This window comes from Accipiter gentilis, chromosome Z (genome assembly GCF_929443795.1).
Source record: "Accipiter gentilis chromosome Z, bAccGen1.1, whole genome shotgun sequence".
NCBI classification, from domain to species: domain Eukaryota; kingdom Metazoa; phylum Chordata; class Aves; order Accipitriformes; family Accipitridae; genus Astur; species Astur gentilis.
Window position 1 is genome coordinate 65,938,957 of NC_064919.1, and position 17,280 is coordinate 65,956,236.

Genomic DNA, 17,280 nt, shown 5'->3' on the forward strand with positions numbered 1-17,280 from the left:
ATAATTGTTCTATGCTATATCCATAGTACTACAGTAAGAATCACTTAGATCAAGCAAGAATGAACTGTGATAAAACTCAGTGAAGCACAGTAGTGATGGAACCAGAACTGACTCCAGCATGCAGCAATCCAATGGTGCACACCATCCTCCTGCTGTGTTCAATGTGACCTGCTTGTCACACCGCACTGAAGCCCAATCCTGCTCTGCCGCCTGAGGACTGTGCACCATCACTCCTGCCCAGAAAAACTGATATGACAGATGGAGCCCAGAGTTGGGAACTAAATGAACTCAAGAAACATTTTATGAGCACGACCCATAAACTCAAGCAATGATATCTCTGTGTGTATATACATATATACATATAAATATATATCATTTATATATCTCAAAGGGACAGAAAAGGTGATGATGATTGACTGGGGTGTAACTGAAGGTATGGAAACTGAGCATGACATCAATGGTATAGAATAAGGGGTGGATACTGTCCTGATTTCAGCTGCGATAGAGTTAATTGTCTTCCTAGTAGCTGGTACAGGGCTATGGTTTGAGTTTGGTATGAGAAGAATGTTGATAACACACTGATGTTTTCAGTTGTTGCTAAGTAGTGTTTAGTCTGAAGTCAAGGATTTTTCAGCTTCTCATGCCCAGCCAGCAAGAAGGCTGGAGGGACACAAGAAGTTGGGAGGGGACACAGCCAGGGCACCTGACCCAAACTGGCCAACAGGGTATTCCATACCATGTGACATCATGTCCAGTATATAAACTGGGTGGATCGCCACTCGGGGACTAACTGGGCATTGATCAGCAGGGGCATCGATCAGCAGGGGGTGAACAATTGCACTGTGCATCATTTGTATATTCCAATCCTTTTATTATTACTGTTGTCATTTTATTAGTCTTATCATTATCATTATTAGTTTCTTCTTTTCTGTTCTATTAAACTGTTCTTATCGCAACCCATGAGTTTTACTTCTTTTGCCGATTTTCTCCCCCATCCCACTGGGTGGGTGGGGAGAGAGTAAGCAGCTGAGTGGTGCTTAGTTGCTGTTGGGGTTAAACCACAACAAAGAGTATTCCAAGGTTTCCATTCTTCCTCTTCTCGTCCCTGAAAAGTACCACATGACAACTAGGGAGGACAGGGTGGGGAGAAAATAGCAGTGGCAAATGTAAACACGCCATAAATACAGAGTATTTCTGAATTTAACTCAAAGAGATTGGCAGTATGACACAACTACGAAAATCACAACCATTTGTATAGTGCAAGCTTCCTGTAGCCAATACTATCTACTGCTAACACAGAACAAGGAGGAAGGGTAGGTGTGTAGACATGAATGAAGAGAAATAATAAGTATTTGGCAGCTACAAAACTTAAGAGGTAGCTCTGGAGTTAAATACTAAAACCACTACAAAACACTACTTTCCTGAGCAGTTTTGTCATTAGAGTTCTAGTATACACAGAGGAGTAACAGAAGGTGTGATCTTGCACCTACCCACTGTGATGTAACTTTCTATTGACCTTTAGTCAAACCAAAACATTAAATGCTGAAAACAATTAAAAAGCTAAATTCTGCAATTTTATAAGCGCATTCCTCTAAAAACCAAATCAATTTGCTGTATTAGCTCCACAGCCTACAAAAGATTTCATTAAACAAAAACATGTTTACATAATAAAATTAAACCACAAAATTTTTATAAACCTTGTAATTATCAAAAAAGCAAAAGCACCCCAAATATTAGTATTTCCTAAGCACTGAATCTTAAGCTTCATTAATAAGTTTGTATTTTGTCAACAACTCAGGCAAAACTACTGCTTTTAATTTCAGTGCTGCTTGACTGATGCACTTAGAGACATATTTAGGTAATTTGAAAACATCCTACATAGTTACTAACTGAATAATGGAAAAGCTAATAATGGAACCTTCAACTCTTCAGACTACAAAACATTCTGGTTGCAAGCAGAACAGGCAAATATTCCATATAATCAGTATCACTAAAATTCAGCACATTTGGTGTTAAATTTCAGGAACTTCTTAAAAAACCCTCTGAAATTATAAACTGAAATTCGTCTTATCTTTTGGGTACAAAGCAGCTTCAAGTTATTAAAAAAAGAGAACCAGGGTAAGTAGATAACAAATATTAAAGATGGGAAAGTGAAACAATACAAACCTGTTTTTCATTTTTTAATAGTTACAATTTTGCAAGCCCCCTTAGGTCCTGTAGCCACAGCAGCATTACTTAATGCATGAACACAAGCAGTAGAAAAAAAACCCCAGAAATTTTATTAAAGCCTTACCAAGAAGTGCAGACATGTTCTGAAATATTCTCAGGAGCTCAGGTGTAAGACATGGACTATTCTCCAATGTCACTAACCTAAGAACAGATTAAGCAAAATATTTCATAAAATCTATGAATAACATTGAGCAATCACTCTGACAGATGTAAAACATTGTAACTTCTAGTAACCATCTTAAATAATGTGTAACAATTACTTGAAGTATATTTCAAATGCAGCAGTAGTCCTTACAAGACACCCATCAGTATAGGCATGGGTCTGGCTAAGGTAGGAAAAGAAGAACATGCTACTGGCTTTTTATAAAGACAACGTAACCTCCAAAATGCAGTGATGAGAATGTTTAAGTACACAACTTGAACTCAGAGAAGGTGGGTACAGAGGGATATTCATGGTATAAGGACAACGCATGTAGTGTTCTACAGCTCAGAGAAGCAGCTGTGATGGCAACCAGCTCAAACCTTTACTTTTTTTTTTTTTTTTTAGGTCTGAAATGATGCATTGATTACCATACATAAAAGCATAACTATATGCTCAACATTGTTTGTAACAATTTAAAATTCCTGATGTTTGAAAACAGTAGCTATAAATTAAATTCATACTTGAAGCCACACCAACACATTCCAGTTTGTTCCTAGATCATAGGTGTAGGATTATTGTCTTTAACTTTTCTGATTATGTAAAGTATCTTAGCTGTTCTCCTGCCCTTGGTTCAAAAGCCATTAGAGTCCAAGCTGTCTCTGCCAGCTCCATCCAGATTCCTCTGATGCTCTAGGACATCTTAAAATACCATTCTTCTGCATAGGCATTAGAATAACAACCTCAAGACCAGTATTATTAAGAAGATATAAAGGTACTAAACTGATACATTAAGGAGGCCCCTGTCTCAAATTCTGTGAAGATCTTGCACTTCAACTTGCTGCCCCACCAGCATTATAAATCTTAGTTTTGCTGCACATAGAACAGATCATTTGTATGTTAAGTATTTGTAATTCAAATGCCCATCGACAATTTAGATCAAAGGAATCCCTCACTATTTCAAGGCAAACTCAATATATGCCTGTTCTGCAGGAAAGATGTGCTGAATTTGGTCCAGGTAACAGTTTCCTCCTCATAAAGTGTCAGCTGCCCCAAAACCAAACAAATTAGGCTCACGGTAAACTGATCACAGTGCCATTTCTTGTTTTATATTCAGTCACCAAATAGCTTGAGATCTGGAAGATAACTTCTGCATTTTATCCTTGTAAACTTGCCATTTCTTCCAGCAACCAGCTCTGAAAATCTTTGGGTTATTGTGCTCCCAAAGTCAAGCACATAAAATTGTTAGTTTAGCATGCGCATTATTGCGAGTCTAGACTTTGTGTCTTGCTGTTCCTTATCACAGCAGAACTGTATCTCAATATGAACTGCCCGAAAATGGATTACCTACTCAGTTATTTTTCTTTCATTAACTTCCTAACCTCATCTTTCCTGAAAAAAGTTATGATATAGATGATCTCAATGCAAGATAACAAGAACATAAATTCTTACTACAATAAAATCTTTTTAAATATTTTTTTTTCATCTGGGGATACAAAAATAACATTTTAAAAATTAGAAACTGACAAAGAACATTACCATAATTCTAAACCATCTTCCAGAAGATAGACATGTGGAGGCTGAGAAACATCTGTACTTAGCTGAATAACTGGAAGTAGAAAAGGATAGAGATTTTTGCTCTCTGCTCCCAGTCCCTATAAAAGTAAATAAAAAGTGTAAAATACTTTAAAAATTGCAAATCAAACATTTCAAGAATGGCATTGAAAGAGATCTGTGATGCTGTTATATTTGCATACAGTAAACATGCATTCAAGATATCGAAGGCTGAACTTGCATCCATTTCATACAACAACAAAATAGTCTGACACTCCTGAGCTTTCTCTCAACATGTCTTGAGAAAATTATGTAAGTTTTTTTGAAAAAAGCAGCTTATAAATGGTCTGCAAGAAAAAGTTATAAACAATACACATTCCTAAAAACATTCACTGGTTATTCTCTTTCTGGGAAAAGTCACAGCTCTGACAAATACTAAATGATTAAATGCTGAAAAAAGTGTTTTAAAGATCAGGAAAAGAATTACTTTTTGGACCTTACCACATACTAAATCTTTTGACATATTCTAAAGAACCAAGAGAAGGGTTTGTTTTTGTTGCTACACAAATATTCAGAGACTGATGACAGTGATTTATTTTTTTAAATGATCCATGAGCCATCACAAAGATATCTTCCCAAGAATGCAGAGTAAAGAATTTTTTCAGCAATCATTTAATAAGAAAACCCAGTTTTTACAAATGAGCTAAAGATAACTATTTTCGAAACAAATCATAAATTAAAACTAATCCTAAAAGGAATGGAATTCTTAAATTGGGAACTATTTTGTAATATTACTACTTAAGAGAACTGAAGCTAGTTGAATGCTGCTTTTGCATAAATACTGTATTCGGAAAATATTAAGTTTAAAATTACATGATGTTTCCAAGTTAAGGCTTCTTTGTGGAATTATTTGTTTATTTAAACAAACTTGCATTAAAAGAAATGGAATCTTCCATAAATTTGTCTAATGTCTTTGTGTCCACCTATATTTTTGGCACCTACATGGGCCAGTAACAAGAAGTTCCAAATTTGTTTATTGTGAAAATATAATTTGTCTTTGTTTAAACTAACTCCACTTTTAAAGAACACTAATTTTCCCTGTATTTGTAATGTCTAGTCATTCCCCTTCCACTGTTAACCTCTACAATACTATCCTCTCAGCCATGTGTTTCCGCAAGTTCAAGACTGCCTACACATTCAGTCTGTTCCTGTATGGATACTGCCCTATATCCTAGAAGCACTGATCTTGACTTTTGCTAGTCTTACTACATCTTTTTGAGATGTAGTAGGGGTTGGAGAAGGTGGGATAGCATATAGTCCATATTAAATAAGTACTTAATAGCATGGACTCTGCAGGCAATATAACCATGTATTGTTCTATTTGTCAATCTTTTCTCAGGAACATACTGCATTTTATTAGCCTTTTTACTGCCAACAGCAGATATTTCTAGATATTTCAAGTTCCAGGATTATTTAATTATACCAAGATCTTTTCCTTCACTGGTAAGAAATTCAGTTAATTTTAATGAACTCTGGATAAAGCAAGCAGCTAATAATTTCTATAGGCTTTCAAAATTCTCTGCCAAGATATTACAGTAAGCCTCTAGAGGAATTAGGGAAAAATAGGGAAGAGATGCAAGTTACCATCAAGAATCAAAACCACTCAAGGAGCTCATCTTGAGTGCCATCAAGTGGCATGTATAGGACAACCAGGTGATCGACCCAGTCAGCATGGTTTTATGAAAGGCCGGTCCTGCTCGACCAACCTGATCTCCTTCTATGACAAGATGACCTGCTTAGTGGATGAGGGAAAGGCTGTGGATGTTGTCTACCTGGACTTCAGTAAGGCCTTTGACACAGTTTCCACACAGCGTTCTTCTGGAGAACCTGGCTGCTCATGGCTTGGAAGGGTGTACTCTCCACTGGGCGAAAAGTTGGCTGGATGGCTGAGCCCAAAGAGTGGTGGTGAATGGAGTTAAGTCCTGTTGGTGGCCGGTCACAAGTGGTGTTCCCAAGGGCCCAGCACTGGGGCCAGTTCTGTTTAGTATCTTTATCAGTGATCTGGACAAGGGGATCGAGTGCACCCTCAGTAAGTTTGCGGATGACACCAAGTTGGGAGAGAGGGTTGACCTGCTTGAGGGTAGGAAGGGTCTACAGAGGGATCTGGACAGGCTGGACCAATGGGCTGAGGCCAACTGTATGAGGTTCAACAAGGCCAAGCGCCGGGTCCTGCACTTGGGTCACAACAACCCCATGCAGCGCTACAGGCTTGTGGAAGAGTGGCTGGAAAGCTGCCTGGCAGAAAAGCAGCTGGGCGTGTTGGTCAACAGCCGGCTGAATATGAGCTGGCAGTGTGACCAGGTGGCCCAGAAGGCCGACAGCATCCTGGCCTGTATCAGAAATAGTGTGGCCAGCAGGAGCAGGGAAGGGATCATCCCCCTGTACTCGGCACTGGTGAGGCTGCACCCCAAATACTACAAGAAAGACATTGAGGTGCTGGAGCACATCGAAAGAAGAGCAATGAGGCTGGTGAAGGGTCTAGAGCACAAGTCTTATGAGGAGCGGCTGAGGGAACTGGGGTTGTTTAGCCTGGAGAAAAGGAAGCTGAGGGGAGACCTTATCGCTCTCTACAACTACCTGAAAGGAGGTTGTAGTGAGGTTGGTGTCGGACTCTTCTCCCCAGGGGAGGTTTAAATTAGATATTAGGAAAAATTTCTTCATGGGAAGGGTTATCAAGCATTGGAACAGGCTGCCCAGGGAAGTGGATGAGTCACCATCCCTGGAGGCATTTAAAAGACAAGTAGATGTGGCATTTCAGGATATGGTTTAGTGGTGGACTTGGCAGTGTTAATGGTTGAACTCTATCTTAAGAGTCTTTTCCAACCTAAATGATTCTACAATTCTATGATTCTAAAAGGTCAAAACTCATATATCTGACTACAGATTACCTGCAACTTCTTTTTAGATATGAAGTTGGTCAACATTGCTATTAATGTTATACAGCAAAATTTGAGATCAGAAGTTATCCAGATTTCTTCAGTTTTGAGAACTGCAAATTACTAAGTGAACTAACCAAACTTGGCTAAATAAACAACTATAGGCAAATGAAACCTAATGCTGATAAATGCAAGCAATATATTCTGGAAAGGAAAAGTTCCCTACAACACACAGATATAAAAAAAACCCTACAAAAATCTACAGAAAAACAACAGTCTGAGAATCACTACGTTCACATCTATTCTTGGTATTACTATCACTTATGGCACTTAGAAGCCACAGTCACAAACAAAGGTAAGGTGATAGTGGTCCCTAACTCACAGATACTTTAATAGTTCTGACCATTCCATTTTAAAACAGACATTAAAAAGCAGAGATATTCAAGTATAGATAAAAAGAAAATAATAAGCACAGTAAATTTGCAAAAGAAGAAAAAAATGAAGGACATACAAATAACAGCATGTGATGCAAATCAGTTACATAACAAAGCAGGCAGCTCAGAGCTGCTATTATCTATTTCATGTAACATACAAACAAAGCAGAAGCAAATATCAGAAAAGCTAGGAAATTTAAGAAGGGATGAAATAAGCTATTTTTTCCGTTATGTTATATAAAAAGGTTGCAGAAATCATTGCAAGAGGACATAATAGGTACCAGAGGTTATACAGTAGAAAGGTTATGGTGAAAATGGTAACAATAAAAGGGTTGGAATTCTAAATAAAAAAGATGACTCATCACAATTAGTCAATGCCAACAACACCCTGGAGACATTTAAGTTATGATTTAAACAAGGAACATTTGACACTAATCTGAATTAAAATGCAAATTTAAAGAACAGGCCAAGTGAAACTTGTTGTGGTGGCCCATATCTTGGGCTATGATTTAAAAATGACTTCTCAGAAAGTTTGCAAAGAAAAGAAATTCCACATCCCTGGGAGCTGAATGGCAAGCAACGGGGAAACAGATGTGCTACACTGCAGAATCAAGCCTGAACCATACACAATGACTGCAAGAAGAGACTGACACTCCTAATGTCAGCGGGGAAATACAGGAAGCCAGAACAAGTTCTTTCACGTAGACTATAAAGTCACTAAAGCAGGCTCAATTCCAAGATTACAAAACCAAAACCCTCCAGAACACAAGCAAATCTGCCTACAGAACTGCTTTTACTGAACAAGCCCCTGGAAACAAAACAGTTAAGTGCTTAACATCAGCCATGTTTAACTCCACTATCAGAAAACCATGTCTTTAATGTAAGACTGAAAAACGTTTAGAAATAGCCTATAAAACCAAAACATACCGTAATTTTACCTATATCTATATACATATGTATATGAACACACACACAGACACGCAGAGAACATGTAGACATGTTGGAGAAAGATCTGTAGGAGATACTGCCAACATTTATGATCCTGACCCCTTACCTGGACGAGATGGATTAGGGTGGTTAGAATGGCACATCGTAGCATGTTGTGCTCCTCACTCTGTTTCCAAAGGAGTGGTAAATACTGAACCAAACATCCTACATATGGTCGTATCTGAAGTTCAGGACACAAATTTGTTTCTTAATGTGTTAAAAACAAGGCCATTAATTTATCCCAAGCATAATTTCTGAAATATTTAAGAGCTGCTTTTGTTACAGTAAAAATAGGGTTTGCTTTAATTTACTCCTCTTTCCCTCTTCCTAAAACACCATATTCCATACTCTGTGGCTAAAGTAACTCCTGACTGCACAGTGGTTTGAAAAGAATATGTTACTTATGGTAATGTTCGTGCATGGCAATCAGGTTTAAGTAGTAAATGGAGAAAATACTTATTTTGATAATCAGAGATACTTTCATATTAATATATTCCTCACTTAAACAGGATTCCTAAATATTGGCATCCTTTAAGATTACCAAAACCAGTTCCCATAAAAAAATAATAATGCTGCATAACCTCTGAAGTTACCCACCTTTTGAGCAGGGGTTGGACTACATAACCTCCAGAGGTTTGTCCCAACCTAAATTTTTTCTATGATACTCTACAATACTAAAAGGTTAATCTGTCTTCTATAGTATTTAATTAGGAATTAACCTAAACAGACTCAAAGGTTCTTTGTTAATTTGTTTTTTCTGCTCCTTCTCTAGCTGATCTAAAACAAAGGGAAATCTGCTGCCATGTTGACTTTTCCTACAAGGGCCAATTAGGAAAGCTTAATTTGGCTCTCAGAAAGGATTACTTGTAGAAAGAGGAGATAAACTCAAAACCATGCATTATCTCTGTCCTTAATACAGTAATACCACAAAAAAACCCTGAGACAAAAGCAGTCAACAATTCTTTTTTTTAATTCTGCAAAAATATCTTAAATTTCTTTATGTATAAGCTGAAGAACATACTTTAACACTAAAAAGGAAGTGGTGAAAATTCATAATGGGAACTTGAAACTTTTCATGCAGTTACACAGAGTGCTGTATAGGCAATTGTGATCAGTATCAGTGCCAATGAGAGATTACAAGTTTAACTGCACAGTCTGTAGGACTGTGAAGCATTTTGTCCTCAAAAACATCTTTTAATATTAAGATTTAATAAAATACTAGTTCAGATAGAAGATAAGTAGAATAAATTACAATTTAAAAAGACAATTGCAAGAAATGTAGTAAGATAAGCAGTGAAAATCTTTCTGTACTCTAAAAGATGAGTCAATACAAAAAATACACAGTAAATAAAGAATAGCAACTGAGCGAGAACATTTTACACAAACGATAAATGAGATCTGAAAAGTTAGAGATCCAAGTACTGCAAACAACGCAGGCACCTACCATAACAATAACCAGTCTATTAATCGATGACATTTTTCTACTTTTTTTATATAAGCCAAAAACATCAAGTCCTCCTCTGTGTTTTTAGTACAAAGCTAACACTGAAATCTGTAAAGAAATACCTGCATATTGACTCTTTCAATCACACAAGACAGAACATGAAGAACATGCATTTTGGTGTCACATTGTGTTACTTCCTGCAGCAGCTGAAAAAGCAGTGTAAACATGGATTCCAGATACTGAAAGAAAAATAAACAACTACAGATTAGACCATCCAAAATACAACTAGTGACATGAACGGGTGATTCTCCTGTATGCTTACAACTCTAAGACATCTATGAACCTTGAAAGACACTTATGAAGTGTGCAAAATGTTACAGTTTCATTTGGAAAAACACGCACTAGCCAATCACTGCCTAAACAAGATAAAAAAATTCAGATATGCTTTTATGTAACAGTTCAAACGTGATCAGTTTGAACATAAATCATTTTCATGTTCTGGTAAGTGTTAAACATGGCTTTACAGATAAAATACTATAAAGCTGAAAGCCATCTCTCCAGAAGGAGCACTTTGTTAGGGTCAAAGCAAAGGTACCATCTTCCAGCTTTTGGTTCAATAGATAAAATTTACTGAACTGAAAAAGACACCTTAAACAATTCCAATGTTTACAGTGTAAATGCACTCTACATTTTTCTTTGTTTGTTCTCAAGAAAGTTGCAATTAACACAGAAGTCATAATGAAATGAGAAGAAAAAGCACCTGCTACATTTGAGTGATTAAAATGAATCTTTGCTGCATTTATACCTAATATTTCATTGTTTACTTAATGACAACAGTAGTGACCACTGTAAAGAACACAAACATAGGAGACCAAGAAAATCTATGTTTTTAAGGTACTATTTTAACCACACACTTATATTTAACATGTGTGTGAAACAGCAGGTTGGAAAGTACTGTGTGAAACAGGCATACTGGAAAGTCACATTGATGTAGAGACTTATTTGTTAAGGACATCATTCATGTTGTCTTAGCATGAAGAAACCTAGCATCTGGTAATACACAGTATATGTAGTACTAAACACAACATTAGAAAGTTGTAATAGCCATAATACTTTTTGAATTGTCTGCCTGTATATTGCACCTTAGTAACCTTAACAGCAGCTGTATGAGTTTTTACATATTTTGGCCTATAAAGACAAAAAACCCCCAAACATACACACACTGATTACTAAATAGTGTGATTTAAAACAAAATTGGAAATTATTTTTTCCTGGTTTAAAATTAAAGTGGAAAATATTTTTTTCCTGCTTTCCTCTATGGATCTGTCTGCTCATCAGATAAGATGCTCTTACCGGTAAGAACTGGTCAGTTCTGAACTCGAAGTCATCAACAGGTAGACAACCATTAAGGAAAAATAATACAGATTGCAGATGGATACGAGACTCAAATGAGAAAAGATACCATGGATACACAAAAATTATAATGAAGAATTTGGTAGTAAGTTTAAAATCGTTTATTTTCCAGTAACTCTGAATTAAGAACTAATCAAACAGCTTTGCCAATAAAAGGATATTTAACTTCAGTGTTGTAGCTGTCTCAATACGGACCTGAAAGACAAAAGTCAAGAAGCATCACGCATATGTCCATTAAATATTTTGATTATCAACATAATTTCTGACAATATCAAATCAGTTGCTGTTTTTGCAACTGCATCATTCTATGAGTTCTGGCATACTCTAAGAAATGTAGTTACTTCAATTCAAACATTTTCAATTGCTTTCATTTTAGTATCCTTCACATTTTATTTGGCATTGCTAAAGTGGGTACCATTCTGGAGAAACTACTCCAGCAAAACCTTCATGAAGGTCAAGAAAGAATTAAATAGGAAGATATCTAGCCTGTGATAAAAACTCTTGCAATAGAGAAGGAGTTTAACTTGCGATTATCTCGTGGTTGCTGTCACCCAAAAAGCACAGAATCAAATAAACTCAACAAGTTAGCATCTTACTCCCTTGTAGGTATTCAAATGCTCAGAAAGCATTAAGTGAAAACAGTTACAACATTGACACAGAAACTCATCCTGCTCTGCTAAAGCTGTCTGAAATCACAGAAATAACTGATGACTGCCAATTACTAATATTTAACTAACTAGCTAGGTTTGTTTTATTTGTTGGCTACTAGGTCTGTTTAAAAATAAAAACAAAAGAAGCAATTGCAAAACCAGCTTCTCAACTCAACCTCACCTGCTGGTAAACTGAAATTGTACCTTAAAACCAAGGAATTGTACTCAATCAGCTTGGCAACCAATGCCATTTATCATATTCTGCTAGCAGATAACTATGTTGATACTTAATACTGTATGCTGCAGGGACTAGTCACAGAATAACGCTGTTTTATCCACACAAAGTGTTCATTTGTTTATAAATTATCACTTCACAACTTTCTTACAAAAACCAGAATATTGCTATTGCCATTCATTTTCCCACCAAAGTCATCACTAGCAAACATCTTAAGAGCTTGTTTCATGTCTTTAACCTTATTGTTCAACATCTCCAGAATTAAACACCCCCACAATTCCCAACAGGTTATCTTTTGCAAGACACAACAGACTTTAAGGTATGATGTTATGAAATTCTCAATCAAGTTCACACAAGGTATGCTATTTATTTTTCACCTGTGTTTACAGAACAAATATGTAATCCAAAACATTACTTATTTATACTTACCACTAAGTCCTGGTCTTGAAGCAAGTTACAAATTGCCTCATACAACACAGGTCTCAAGTCTGATTTGAATTTTACGGAAATCCACTGTCCAATCAGCCAAATTACTCGTCTGCGTATTGGTTTGTATCTTTAAAAGTAGGGGAAAAAAAATTGTACTCATTAACTCATTATACTTGCTGTTCTAGAATACTTTGATGAAAAAGAAATCAAAGAATCACTAGGAAAACATTATTCCCCAAAACAATTATTAAAAGATGTAGTTTGTTAAGACCAACTTTAGAACTTCGGTACAGAAAGCTTTTTCATCAAAATTCTGAACACCAACTTAGTCTGAAAAAGATGACTTTCATCCTAAATGACTATCTTGAAGGTCTTACTAGAGATACAGTTTATACTGCACATACCACACCAATAAAAGAAACTAAAAATAAATCTCACATTTATTACTGCTATCATGGTGTCTACTGCTTTCACCATTGTTTCCAGCAATTTTCTTGACATTCCTTTTATGCTCAAAATTTTAGGTCAGACACAATTTAAAAATGCAAACTTAAGTACTGCATTACAGCAACTGACAGATTATTTCATGTCACCAGTCTAAAACTATTCTTAGGAAGAACTGATACCGCCTAATCTTGCACCACTGCAGCAACAAGAGCACAAATCAAACAGATTTAGCATCAATGGGAAGAAGTAAGAACCAGAACAACTAGCTGAATTGCCTAACATAATGACTGAGAAAAGCATTCCATAGAGCTGCTATTCTTCTCCATTGATTGTAAAAGCTGATCAGGAAGAGTAGCTCAGATTTAAATGTTTAACTTGCAGACATATAATGTTAGGGAAGAGGAACCCTATTCACAGAATTTTAACTAACAAATTATTTTGCCTTATCCTAAATGTGTTTTTCATTTGATGAACTTCTGCCGTGCAAGCCATCAAGACAGCAATTTAAACTGAAGTTACTGAGGTTTCTTTACATTTAATAAATGCAATTTATTAAACATTCCCATAACCATGAGATAATTAACAAAGCACACCCTCAGAGAACATGAAAGTTGTGGAAGTAGCATATATACAGTAGTTCATTAAATTGGAACACAAAGCTAATGAGGAGTAACATTCCAGTATTGCTTGAGATTTATTGACTGGCAGTGAAGCATGAACAATCCATGCTGAAGCACGGACTTGCACAAGACCTTGCCTTACTAACACATCCTTCTATTTCAGAAGCTGTGATGATACAACTTTTTCTATTCTTTGAATGCTCGTGTCTGATAGATAACCTTGGAAAAATCAGAATACTACAAAACTGAGAGGCTTTTCTTAAGGTTGGCATTGGATAGTTTTCAAACCACTATCACATAAAGAAAAGTTTTAAATGACATGACATAAGTACATATCCATCTGCTGACACTACTTGTGGGAAAAGCTCACCTCTTAGAACATTGTTAGCTTTTACACTAAGAGCACACACTGACTTAATACAAACAGATTGAGCCTCCTGGACCTAAAGCTCACATGGGAAAAGTGACCATGTTCCAGAATGAGGTAGCTTCTATTGCAATAGTCATGGGACAGTAGCTTTAAGTAGTCTGGACAGCATTCAGACATTCAAGTCAAAAGTATCTTACTTGATACCAAAGTACTAGGTGTTACATTGATACTTTCTCTCTCTGCAGGAAAAATTGTTTTAAGATTGAATTAATGCAAAAAAATTGTACTCAGTAAACTATTTTCATATTAAGGAAAAGCTTCTCCTTAATCAGTACAAAACTAAATATTATGGAAAGTGATAAATTTGGCAACGCAATGTTTCTAAAAGTCTTCAAGAATATTTTTCATTAATTCCATATTTCTCCTCCTGGTATGGTCATGATTGACAGACTCACTATCAAAAGACACTGAAACATTCAAAGAAAACAAAACACACCAAACTATGTCAATGTTGACAACACAAATGTTTGTGTTCCCAAACATGAACCAGTTTGTGAATAAGCATGCTAATCACCCACCATGGGACATTCTGCGGGACAGCAGATCGTACCCTCTAATCTGCTTTATCTGAACTGCGTATGTATTCCTGAAGCATCATTAAAGCAGCACTCCATTCAAACTACTAACACCGTCTCCCTTGTTGCAACGGTGGTCTCCAATAGTGCTGGCAGTAGAAGCAGTTCAAGCAAAAAAGGCTTCAAACTTCTGGAAAACTTCTACTGTAAGCTTCTCTCCCCACAGGAATTTAATCCTGGGACATCATAAATGTCAACTAAATGATCAGGTAGCTGTCTTACCAACTGTAAATACAACTATTTAAACCGTAGAAGGCTTTTGTCAGTTTTACTTATGCTATATGGATGAATAGCATAAAAATGCCAAAGCCAGCATGTGCTACGAATACCATGGCAGCTTTATTCAGGGATTGGTGCTGGTACAGCACAACAAAGGATCAATAATATATACAAGAGCTTTCATTTTTTCCTGCTCTTCTGACATTTAGCCTAACCATTAGAATACTTGGCTACTGCTAGGTAGCAAAATGAAGTTGAGACCTTATGGGGAAAAAAAAAAAAAGACTAATGAGAAAGAATAAAAACATTAGGAAACACCAGGTAAACAACCATGGCAATTATTCTGTGACTCTGAAGAAAGGTTATACAACCAAAAGTAAATAATTAATGTTTTAAAAATTATATTGCAATAAAAGAAGCATTCTAGTATTTGTAAGTTTAGCAGGATCTTCTACTCTACATGAAATTGAACTGTATTTGTAAAAAAAGTGTTCATAACTGGCATTTGGGAATTAAAGAAATTGGCTAGCAACTCATTATAGAAAATCAGCTACAACTTATAGTGGCTCTGAAAGGTATTAGCAAACAAATTAGTTTATATTTCAAATAACCATTATGTCTGGTAAGATGAATTGCAAATGTGAAAAAAAAGTAGTAAATTTCTTCAAAGGACATTAGGGTCACTGCTAATGACTGATGAGAAAAAAAGGACATACTTATTCAGAGTCAAAGGGTGATTTGGAACTCATCTGATGAGGATTAGCATGTACAATAGCAGTCACTACTTCCCCTGAGGGAAGTGGGACAGTTTGAGGAACAGGGAGGAACACTGTCTTCTAGTCAGTTGTAGAGACGGACAGTCTGTGGCAAGATGCCAAAATTGATCTTTCAAAATACTCTGATAGCTGCTAAACAAAAAAGGTACTCATGCGAAAGCCATCCAAATGACAGGGACCTTGGTGAGAAGGAAAACCCACGGCAGATGGGCTCTTTATGTAGAACCAGCCTCCAATCATTCACATTTTACAATACAACCCAAATCCTTACTTCCCCACTTTATTGCTGGCAAAATTAATTGAAGAGTACTAGAGGGCTTGTATTTAAACTAGTAGAGAAGAATAAAGCACTATTTTGGCTAAGCTACAGTTTTACAGAGATTATTCCCACAGATTTCAGTTGAACTTTGCTGCCTAAAGGGCTCTGGGGTCTCAGGAGCCCTAAAAGTCTTTCTTTAAATGAGCAAAGGTGAATGTCCTGAGAAAGTTTAGTCAACTCAAATATATGCAGGAGGACAGACTTATAGTATTTTTACAGAACCCTGGAAGTATCCACCACACCATAATTTAAACATAAACAGAAACTGTCAGGAACACTGTCACTTCCGTGACTGTATCAGTTATCTATATGTATTTCATACCTCTGCTCATTTAGTGGATGTGTTTATTATATTGAGTATTTTTCAAGTCTGCAATTATTAGACATGGTATATCGTCAGATTTGTATCAACACTTCATATTTAAAGGATAAAGGCATAACAAACCAAGATGTTTACCTGTTATGAGAAACCTGTAGTTCTGCTAATAGTTGATTTTTAAACCACTGATCAAAATCCACACTATCAAATAGTTCATAAGCAGCCAGTCCAACCGCATTATACACTGGGGAAAAACAATAGTTATGCTTATTGTTTGCTTAAATGTTCAATTTTTAATACTAAATAATCAGACTAAGTTTCAAAAAACATTTTTGATAACCTGAACATAATAAACAAAACAAAACTAAAGCACATCTTTCTGAAGAAAGATATTATCAGACCATGGTGAAGGGAACTCTGGAAGAAATTTTAGTAAAAAAGGTATTGCAGAAGAAAATTCAAACTCTTGAAAATAGTTAAAAGCCATAAGAACAATGAAGATTTTATTCTAACATCAAGAATGGTTCCATCAGAGGTCTTAGACAATTCTTTTCTTTTGCCATAAAATCTCCTCACTTGTAAAAATGGACAGTATCCCCATGGAAGCACTGTAGCTCATTTATTTGCAGACAGGAAAGTACAGGACAATATGGGAGATTGTCTAAGGGTTTGTTTCATAAAAAATTTGGAAAAAGTGCCATATTTTTACAAAAGCATTTCAAAAAGTGAAGACTGACATCAAGTGAAAGAAGAAACAGGGTTCAGATCCTAATTCCCAAATGTCTTAAAAAAATCTTGCAAATTCTTCATATAATTTTTAAGAAGTCAAGCACATACACAAAAGCAGCTCTGTTACTTCAAAGGTAAAGTAAAATTTAATTTACCAGCATCTTTAATCAGTATGGCACTGGTATCTTCCATGTTGGTAGATCCTACAAGACAAAGTTAAAATCAAGAAAAAAGTATAATTAAAACAAAGAACACAAGCAACTTTGCACTTACACACTTTAAATAGTATGCTGTGAATTAAGACCGCTTTGTTACTTTTGTTTTATTCACAAGTTCAGTTATTTCAGTTTTGATGCCTTCTTCAGCTGAATATACTAAAATCAAATCTCTGCTTTC

General features: G+C 36.0%; 1 protein-coding gene across 2 annotated transcripts in view; it reads right to left on the reverse strand.

The window, feature by feature from the left end:
- IPO11 (importin 11) overlaps positions 1–17,280 on the reverse strand; it is a 114,969-nt gene that overhangs the window by 59,792 nt on the left and 37,897 nt on the right. For both annotated transcript variants that reach the window (XM_049795341.1, XM_049795342.1), the window contains 9 exons: positions 17,040–17,087; positions 16,294–16,399; positions 12,451–12,577; positions 11,298–11,331; positions 11,077–11,117; positions 9,846–9,962; positions 8,347–8,460; positions 3,908–4,023; positions 2,294–2,370 (listed from right to left, as the gene is read on the reverse strand). In XM_049795341.1, coding sequence (XP_049651298.1) covers positions 2,294–2,370; positions 3,908–4,023; positions 8,347–8,460; positions 9,846–9,962; positions 11,077–11,117; positions 11,298–11,331; positions 12,451–12,577; positions 16,294–16,399; positions 17,040–17,087 — 780 coding nt within the window. The remainder of the gene's footprint in view (positions 1–2,293; positions 2,371–3,907; positions 4,024–8,346; positions 8,461–9,845; positions 9,963–11,076; positions 11,118–11,297; positions 11,332–12,450; positions 12,578–16,293; positions 16,400–17,039; positions 17,088–17,280) is intronic.